Source organism: Lipotes vexillifer, unplaced genomic scaffold (assembly GCF_000442215.2).
Source record: "Lipotes vexillifer unplaced genomic scaffold, Lipotes_vexillifer_v1.1 scaffold496, whole genome shotgun sequence".
NCBI classification, from domain to species: Eukaryota; Metazoa; Chordata; class Mammalia; order Artiodactyla; family Lipotidae; genus Lipotes; species Lipotes vexillifer.
Genome location: NW_006786690.1, coordinates 3,924,682 through 3,934,802, shown reverse-complemented (window position 1 = coordinate 3,934,802; position 10,121 = coordinate 3,924,682). Strand labels below are relative to the sequence as shown.

The 10,121-nt window shown below is 42.9% G+C and overlaps 1 protein-coding gene across 1 annotated transcript; it reads right to left on the bottom strand.

Moving 5' to 3' along the window:
• Positions 1 to 2,931: 2,931 nt before the first annotated feature.
• Positions 2,932 to 9,913, bottom strand: ZNF436 (zinc finger protein 436). Its single transcript, XM_007459184.1, has 3 exons — positions 9,502 to 9,913; positions 8,574 to 8,700; positions 2,932 to 6,166 (listed from the first exon to the last, which is right to left on the bottom strand). The coding sequence occupies exons 1-3, from the start codon at positions 9,532 to 9,534 to the stop codon at positions 4,917 to 4,919; spliced, it is 1,410 nt and encodes a 469-aa protein (XP_007459246.1). The 5' UTR covers positions 9,535 to 9,913; the 3' UTR covers positions 2,932 to 4,916.
• Between the last annotated feature and the right edge of the window lie 208 nt (positions 9,914 to 10,121).

Here is a 10,121-nt window from a genome sequence, read left to right as displayed (position 1 = left end):
CCCGGACTGGGGCATGAACCCGCGTCCCCTGCATTGGCAGGCGGACTCCCAACCACTGCGCCACCAGGGAAGCCCTGCAGCTAATATTTTGAGCCCCATTATTTAATTTAATCTTTGCAACTCTGTGAGATGGATATAATTACCCCCATTTTACAGATGGGCAATCCAAGGAACAGAGAAGCTAAGTAACTTGCCCAAGGTCACAAGATAAGTGGTGGCAGTACATAGAGCAGGTAGACAGATTTGAGAACTACTTAGGAGGTGGTATGTCATAAGACTATTTATTGAAGACTAATTATTCAACTAATTTTCATTATTGATTTTGGGAAGGTGGCTAAAGGAGAAGTTTTCAAGTATGATATGCAAGTTTCTAGCTTGGACGACTAGGCCATGACTGAGTTAGGAAATAACATGAGAAGCAGGTGAGGGGGGACGGTGATAGAACAAAGTGGTAAATTCAGTTTGGGGTCTGCCTGGGTAATTTCCAAGTGGAGACATGTACAGGGCAGCCGCAGGGGCTGGTGTGAAATTCAAAGTGAGATTTTGATGTTATCAGCCTCAGTCTCTGCCAGAGGGGAAAAAAAGCACCTTTGAAGAAGCTGAAAATGATACAAACTTGGAATATGAAGCATTTGGGAAAACAGATAATACAATGGGATTCACCATGAAACCGTTTTAGGTCATTACAGGGTAATTTTCTTCTATTCATTTTACTCAATTGTTTTTCACTAACAACTTTTTATTTTCTCCAGTCCTTTTCTCTCCACTAATTTTCTCCCCTTTGCCTATTCACATATCACAGTGTTCTCTGTCCTTAAACGAAAACCTTTTCCATTGCTTTATTTCCAGGACTTATTCCTTACTTCTTTTCATACAGTCTTATCTCTCATCTTCATAAAAAGTTTGAAGTAATTTCAACTGGCTGCTTCTGATTCCTTATCTTCCATCTTTTTTTTTTTTTTTTTTTACATCTTTATTGGAGTATAACTGCTTTACAATGTTTTAAGTTTTTTTTTTTTTTGATGTGGGCCATTTTTTAAAATCTTTATTGAATTTGTTACACTATTGCTCCTGTTTTATATTTTGGTGTTTTGGCCGCGAGGCATGTGGGATCTTAGTTCCCCAACTAGGGCTCGGCCCACACCCCCTGCATTGGAAGGCAAAGTCTTAACCACCGGACCACCAGGGAAGTCCCACACTAACAACTTTTTATCTTGAAGTCTCCTATAGATAAGCAGGTTCCAGTCGGCTACTCCATTACAGAGTTAGGTATCTAACTAATGCTTCAAAGAGGTGCATTTCTCCCAGGGCGTAGGAACTCCTTTTTCAGCAGGAACACTAACCTTTGAAACACTAGGGAACCATTTAACAAATTATCATTTCAGTAGACTCAGCGGGGTCCTAATGGGCTGGAAGCACAACCATAACAAAGGGCTAGCCTCCTAGAGAAAATTCAAAGAAGGAAATCTGCCTCTACTATAATAATGGCGAAACATTAACATGTTAAGTGCCCTGAAGGAGAGGTTCCAGGTGAATTTCTCCAGCATTTTCCTTAAACTTTCCTACCCAGAAATAAAAAATGCTGAACATGCTGAAAGGAGAAAAGGAGTTTTAAAAAATGTTTACAGAAACTCCCTGGAGGTCCAGCGGTTAGGACTCCACGCTTTCACTGCCAAGGGCACGGGTTCGATCCCTGGTCGGGGAACTAAGATCCCGCAAGCCATGAGGTGCAGCCAAAAAAAAAAAAAGGTTTGATAAAATCTCTTTCTTTTTCCAGTCTTGGAGATAGGGTTAATTAAAACTTTTCTTTCATATTTGTATTTTTCCCCCGATTTAAAGCACTTCCACTCCCTACCTCTGCCTAGACTGGCCTTCCATTTAAAAAAATATTTCGTAAGATAAAATTACATGTAAGTAATTTGAAAGTCATAGCCACACCCTAGTGGAACATAACCACAGCCTTAGGCAGACTGCACAATCATGTCATGAATATAGAGCCTTTGTTTCTAAGACGTATCTCTGTTCTGGGATCCTAATACTAATTTAACAGAAATTGTTTTAGTATCCTTAACAGATTCTCAAAAATATCTCCTTAAAGCAATATGGCCTCCTCTCATTTTTCCGTTAGGATTTTTGTTTGTTTGTTTCTGTTTCCCTTCTCCAAAGCTAATGAGTTACCCATAACAAATATTTCCATGTTGCTTTGCCACCGGCATAATCTTCATAGGGAACTGTCCAGGTTTTTGCACTTGCCAAAATATGGCAATATCCAGAGGGCTCACCAATATGTGAAGACACGGTATTCCCAAATTCCCACAAGAACATCTGTACAAACGCATCAATATAAAAACAACTGTGCCCAATTTTAATAAATCTGATGAAAAGCCGTTTTATGAATTGGTGCTGGATTACTAAATAATTCTCAGCTTTTTGACTTTAAAAATTATACTTTTAATTACAGGATATTGTTAGAATAATATTGTTAGAATAATACAGATATAGATAGACACAAGGAAAACTGCTGTACATACTTACTTGTTCACTCACTCTCCACAACCATAGAAAACAGGCACAATGTGTTCAGGGTGTGTGCAGAAGCAGCCAGAGACTTGGGAGCAGAAGGCATGCAAAAAGCTTTATCAAAGAGAGACTGAGGCATAACTTTACACAGAGTTCAACACAGCAAATGGGCAACAATTGTCAGGAAGAGAGGAGACAGAGCTGGTCCGGCCCTCGCCCTTTTAACTTCCCAACTGAAGTGTACATGTCTGGAGAGATGGCTGGGGCACTCAGAAGCCAAAAGCAGCAGAAGGAACAGCTTGGGGGTGGGGCAGGGGAGTAGGGAAGGAAAAGGGGGTGAAATAGGTCATGGAGATGCTGTCTTCTTCTACAGCCACTCTGAAGCTGATGCCCCTAGGGGCTCACAGAAACAACAGGAGAACTTTGATATTCATTAAAACCGCCAGCAACACTGATACAGGAAAAAGACATTTGAGTTTAGTCATCAAGAACATGTAAGTCATTCAACAATTAAAATATGAATATCCAAAGTCAGCTAAATTTTGTATAGAAGAAAAAACATGCTCCCTGCCCAAGTTTGTATTTAAATAAGAGTGACAACATAAAGACATGTACTTGGTGGAGTGGTTTTTCATTGTTACTTTTGAGGTTGTGTCATTTGCAAGGGATGCAGACCCACATGGTTGTGGGTCATAATAAATCACTATAGTATACTACCCAAGGGAGACCACTGGCTCCTTTAACGCCAAGTCCCAAAGAGCTATGGCAAGTTTTTCAAACGTTACAACACTCACAATACAGTAGAAAAAACGTGGGGCAGGCTCAAAAAATATATATTCCTCACTCTAGTCCCATCTCCTGGGCATCAGTTCCCTCCAACTCCCACCCCCAAATGCTTGGATAAGCATCAACATTTGGGATATTTCTTAATTCCTATTTGGGCTGAGATAAGGAGAACTGACAGTACTGGGCTTAAATTGGGTCAACTCTTACATTAACCACTTAAATCTGTAGGCTGGGAGAATGGAAATACATTCCTATCTAGTTTTATTAATTCCCCGTGACTAGGCCAAAGAGAAGATAATTCAGTCTGAGAACAGGACAATCAACCTATTTGTCTGGTAATAATCTCCAACTGACTGGTACATATAAACAAGTGCTTCGTTCTGTACAAAGACAGATCTTACAGGAGAGTACACATTACAGCACTAGTGTTTCAATTTTTTTTCATAAAGAATAAAAAAAAGGACATTTCTCACATTGGAGTTATGTCTGTAGTTCTGTCACATGATCAATATCACCCAAGAACATGCTAATTCAGTGTGAATTCAGTTTCTGCTATTGGAAAAACGACAGGAATACACGTTTTACATGTACATACACATGCCCTTATGCAAGCTAAGATAAACACTGGGATGTGGCCCTTATCAAATCCTAGAGTTAGCAGTATAGGGAGAATTGATCTTAAAGGGTAGAGGGGAAAGAACAGAGAAATGACCTGCATTCCTTGGGAAGGGACTCTGTGTTTCCTTCCCTGAAGTGGTCAATTCCACTTGCTCCTTACACTCCACCATCACTTATGGTCCTATCTTTCCTTGAAGATATTTTCCCTACAATATTCCCTACAGTGATCCCCAAAGAAAATTAATAAATTCTGATTAATGGCAATAACAGTGGGCATCTCTTGCTAAAGTCACCACTGTTGATGAGTCCTTGGTCCCCAAACCTATGTCTCATTTTTCCTTTTAATCTGTATCTTCAGTTAGCTTCCACAAACATGAAAGCTTTAAAAAAGTTAGTTAGAAACAATGAGGCAAAATGTTATGATCATTGCCTTCATCATGCAGAATCCTGCTCTTAGGAAGACAGAAAGATACAAATGCATGAGCAACTCAAGGAGAAAGCCCTTTGAAGGGAAGATGTGTGTGCCCAGCTACCATGGTGAGTGAATAGGTGTGGCAATTCAGGCAAAGTCTCTGGTTGTCTTTTACCAAAGCAGCTGTGACCACCCTATCACAGGTCAATATTTCCCCTAGCATAGTTCTTTGGGCCAAGGATGGGAGAAATTACTTTTAAAGATTTACTCCATTTCCAGGCCTAAGCATTTATCAGCATTTAGCACCTGGTCTTCAGATTTCCAGTTACTTGTGGGGCTGATTTTGATGAAATAATTCATTAATATTGGGTGAATAAAAATCACTATTTTGGAGGAAGGAATACCATTCCCAAAGCCATGGATCAGAATTTCAAGTGGCTTGTCTTCTTTGATGTTCTAAACTGTGGCCCACAACAAGGAAATTCAGTACAGTAAAAGCAGCTCAGTCTTGAGAGAGCTCTTTGATATCAAATAAAATTGTACCTTCAAATGAATCATTTCTCAGTCATAATTACAGGACTTAGTCAGTGTGAACTCTCTTATGTTTAATGAGAGCGGAGCTCCGGCTGAAACTCTTCTCACATTCGGTACACTCATAAGGCTTCTCTCCCGTATGAACTCTTTGATGTGTGATGAGGTTGGAGCTCTGGGTAAAACCTTTTCCACACTGCACACACTCATAGGGTTTCTCTCCTGTGTGGGTTCTCTGGTGTTTAATTAGGTCTGACCTTTCACCAAAGCTTCGCCAACACTCGTTGCACTCATAGGGCTTCTCTCCAGTGTGAATTTTCTGGTGTGTGATAAGATGAGAGCTCCGGCTGAAGCTTTTCCCACAGGCATTACATTCATATGGCTTTTCCCCAGTATGGGTTCTCTGGTGCTGAACCAAGTGTGAGATGCGGCTGAAATTCTCCCCACATTCATTACAGTGGTATGGCTTTTCCCCTGTGTGGGCTCTGCGATGGCGCACAAGGTCGGAGTTCTGACTGAAATTCTTCCCACACTCATCACACTTGTAGGGTCTTTCCCCCGTGTGGACACGATAGTGTTTGATCAGATCAGATCTCTCACTGAAGCCTCTCCCACATTCGTTACATTCGTAAGGCTTCTCACCTGTGTGGGTCCTCTGGTGCTGAGCTAGGTGAGAGCTCCGGCTGAAGCTTTTCCCACACTCCTCACACTCATAGGGTTTTTCCCCACTGTGGGTCCTTTGGTGCTGGATTAGGTGAGAGAGCCGGCAGAAACTTTTTCCGCACTCGTTACATTTATGGGGCTTTTCTCCAGTGTGGATTGTCTGATGCTGAATGAGGTGAGAGCTTCTTCCAAAACTTTTCCCGCACTCATTACAGTCATAGGGCCTCTCTCCAGTGTGTGTTCTTTGATGCTGAATAAGGTGGGAACTCCGACTGAAGCCCTTTCCGCATTCATAACACTTATAGGGTCTGTCACCGGTGTGGGTTTTCTGATGTCGATTAAGGTCTGAGATCTGACTAAAGGCCTTTCCACAATGAGAACATATATGATATCGGATGCTTGTATGGACTTCTTTGTGGACAAGCAGATCGGTGACTTGTTGGAGAGGATAGCTTACCCACTCTTCTGTTAGATCTCCCCATTGTCTTTCTGATCTATCCCTGTTTTCAAAGCCCTCTTCACTTTCAGGACTGTCCTCAGTATTACCAACAGGTCTTTCAGATGCAGTCCCAAATTCCACATCTTCACTACTCTCTTGCTTTGGATTCACCTCATTTTCACTCCTGATTTCAAAATCTGTAATAAAAGGTGAATAATAATACTGGTAAACATATACAGAAATTATCTACTGTGTGCTGGGCACTGTGCTAAGTTCCTTTTTTTTTCTTTTTTCTTTTTTATTAATTAATTTATTTATTTTGGGCTGTGTTGGGTCTTCATTTCTGTGCGAGGGCTTTCTCTAGTTGTGGCAAGCGGGGGCCACTCTTCATCGTGATGCGCGGGCCTCACTATTGCAGCCTCTCTTGTTGCAGAGCACAGGCTCCAGACACGCAGGCTCAGTAGTTGTGGCTCACGGGCCTAGCTGCTCTGCAGCATGTGGGATCTTCCCAGACCAGGGCGCGAACCCGTGTCCCCTGCATTAGCAGGCAGATTCTCAACCACTGCACCACCAGGGAAGCCCCATGTTTTAAGTTCTTTAGCCACCCTGAGAGCCAGGCATTATGATGATTTCTACTTTATGAATGAGAGATTCAAGGCCCACAGAAGTGACTCGCAAAAGGTCATACAGTAGTAAATGGTGAAGCTAAGATTCAAATCCAGTTCTGTCTGATAAAAGTTCATGCTCTGTATCACTACAGTTAATGGTTCCTTATGAATATTGTTTATGTTCCTGGTGTTTCAAAAGAAGAAAACCATAAACAGAAAATATAAAAGACTCTAAATTAGAATTTCTAAAAGCCAAGAGCCTAGATATTTTATATGTGAATGAATTTGTGTGTATGTGTATGTTCTTGTCAAGCCTTCTTCATGACCATTACATAATATTTACTAAGAACCTACTGGGTTAGCATGGAGAAAAATTTTTATCAATCTATATCAAGTCTCGGTTGACAGGAAAAATGACGGCCAAATGTTACTTGCTACTTTTCAGTGGCTTTTTTTTTTTTTGCCACGCTACGTGGCTTGCGGGGAACTCCACCAGGGATCAAACCCAGGCCCAGCACAGTGAAAGTGAGGAGTCCTAACCACGAGACTGCCAGGGAATTCCCTCAGTGGCCTTTTAATGAAAAGAGAGGTGGGAAGGTTGGAGAAGGCAAAAGAGATGCCTGGCTCAGAATATTCTTGGCATTGACTAGGTCAAGACTTTAAATGAAAATCAAAATATACAAAGTCACTGTCTACAAGAAACTTTCTACCAGACACTGCTTTTTCCAAGTTGTGTTTCTTGGTACACTCTTCAGAAAGAGATTACTAGGTATGCTGGGAGAAAAGGGTCCAGGGATAAATTAGTTTGGTAAATGGTGCATACAACATCGTCTTCTTAGAAATTAAAAATGCCTGATATCACATTAAAGGTTCTGAAGAGTCTTGAGGTAAAGAAGCCTTGTAAACATTATCTAACCCACTCCCAAACTTATATGGGCAAGAAATATATATATATATATTTTTGTGCTTCCATGCTTCCATCCTTCCAAAATGTGCTCCTTGGGCTGGACCACTGACATATAAATTCACATTTCTTTAAGATTCTCATTTCTTGCTTTTGTTGGATTGAGTGGAATATTTGGGTTACTGACTACAATAGATCTGGGTAGCTAACTTCACTTCTGGCTGCATTTTGAAAGGAAGGATCCAAGAAAGTTGGGACATCAGAGAGAGCCCAATTTAAAAAGGAAACCCTTCACAGTTTGCCTTTTTTTTGTTAAAAGCTATAGGAATAAAGATTTCATAAAAAGGAATAATCCTAATGAATGGCAGATGACCTAGTCAACCATACATGATTGCTAACTTCTGTCAAGTCCTAACAGGAGACAAAGTGAGTCAAAAGACTTTCAGCTCAAGAATACACTGTTTATTCTAGTTACACCCAGACCAAAGGATATCTAAGAGAAAAGACAGGTTTGCAGACCATCAAAAAAATTAGCTTCCCTCTCTAATAGAATTTGTGATCTCATTTAGTTCAGGATTCTTCTGGAACAGCATCATCTGACACACTCAAAATCTATGATCAACTCTGAAACGTCTCTAGACAAGTACCTGCTCTGGATAAATAAAGGACTTGAGTCAAAGCTACAGCTCTGAAGCCAAAGCAAACACAAAAAGGTGGCTTTTGCCTTCCCATGAACCTGGGTCAGAACCCCTTTATCTTCTAGTAAAAGCACCATTTACAGGGGCATTTATATCCTGGCAAGCACCATTATGTCAGACCTGTTTGGTCAGTGATCTGTACAGACAGGCTGGAGAATGGCAAATGACTCAGGGCGCAAGAAATCTGAGTGTTTCTAAAATGTGCAGGAACGATCTTTCATTTTAGACCATATGACCTTGATATTCCCTCATTCAAAGATCTGCCTGAGGACTCGACTCAAGCCAAAATCCAATTAAGAGCTTTAAGAATCAACTAACTAGGTTGTGTTGACAGAGCTAAGGCATTTTTGACAGTCTCAAAAACGTGGGGTGGAGAAAGATAGAGAATACTTACCTAATGAGACAACATTTCCATAATTCTCCTGCATAACATCCCTGTAAAGGTCCCTTTGTGTAGGGTCCAGAGGTCTCCATTCTTCCCGGGTGAGATACATGGCCATATCTTCAAATGTCACAGGTGCCTGAAATCACACATTGCTTCCTCAATACTTGGTATCTAGGAGGTTAGTACCAGTTTTTCTTCTCGAAATTAGAGACATGGCTAGAATTGTTGAGGAGGCAAAAGGTATTAGGTCTGATATGTAGAGTCCAAAGGAGAAATAAACAAGCAACAAAGAGATGTGGTAAAGGAGAGAGCAATTTATGAGCTGATTGCTTTGGTCCCATGGCCAGATATCCCTGCCCCACTCCGAAGCTTACCCTCTAGCAGTACTTTTCTCAGAATACAACTAGCACCTACATCATTCCATACCTTCACCCACAATGTTCCTATTTTCTTGGAATATCTTTCTCAGGGTAGTGAAATCCTACTGTTCCTTAAGGTCCTGTTCCAGCACCGACTGTTCTTCAATGCGCCCCATCTCGCTGCTCTGCTCCACTCCTCCCTCCCTCCCACACCTCAGACAGAATTAATACTCCCACTTCTTGGTTCCCACAGCACGTTGCTCCTACAGAAAATTGTGCTCTTATCATGTAGTTTCATGGTTAACCGGATGCATCTGTCTTCCTACTGATTGTGAGCAGGCAGGGAGGGCATGCCTCATGCATTCTTTTGTCTCCCCAGTATTTAAAGGCAAACAGCAGGCGTTCAATAAATGCTTGTTTGTGGCTATACTGTCCCGATACTGGGTCTCTGGAGGCAGAATACCGAAGCAAGCGAATTACTAATCTCAGGGATTTCCCACAGAGATTCGCGGAGCAAAGAAACGCAGGAACGAGGTGGGTAAGCACAGGCAGGGTCCGAGAAGCCACCCCCGGCTTACCTGGGACCCAGCCATGAGCAGGGTGGCTGCCATCTCGGGCTCAAGGATTCGCCTCCCAGGAGAGAGAGAGCAGGAAAAGCAGCTAGCAGACAGCGCTAAAGGAGGCGAAAAGCAGGGCGTGAGGCACAGAAACAGGCCCTGCCCACTCCCCGGGGCTGGAGTTCGGGCCGCCAGGCGACTGGGGAGGGCCCTGAATCCGGGCCGGGTCACTCTCCTCCCTGACCCTCGAGCGCGACCCGCCCTCCGTGTCTCCGCCACCAAGGGGTGGAGGCTCCCGGAATTACTAAGACAGCCCCCTGGCTCGATCCCTCCCGGGCCGGGGGTCAAGCCGAGGCTGTCTCAGGGAGGAGGCTCTCAGCCCAGCCCACAGAACGCCTCTGCTCTTCCATGTCGAGGCTGGGCCCTTTCCGGCAGCTGCCTCAGCCAATCAGCGAGCGAAGCGAATACGAGGCCCGCCTCTTGTAGCACGGCCGAGCACCTTTATCACGCCTGAGCCCGCCCCCGTGGCCTGTCGGGAGTTGGAGTTCCATTCGGGCGTACAAAGGCCAGTCAGAGGCCAAAAGCCACGGAGGGAAAAGAACAAAAGGGTGAAGAAAAAAGCGCGTCCTCCTAGCCAGGGC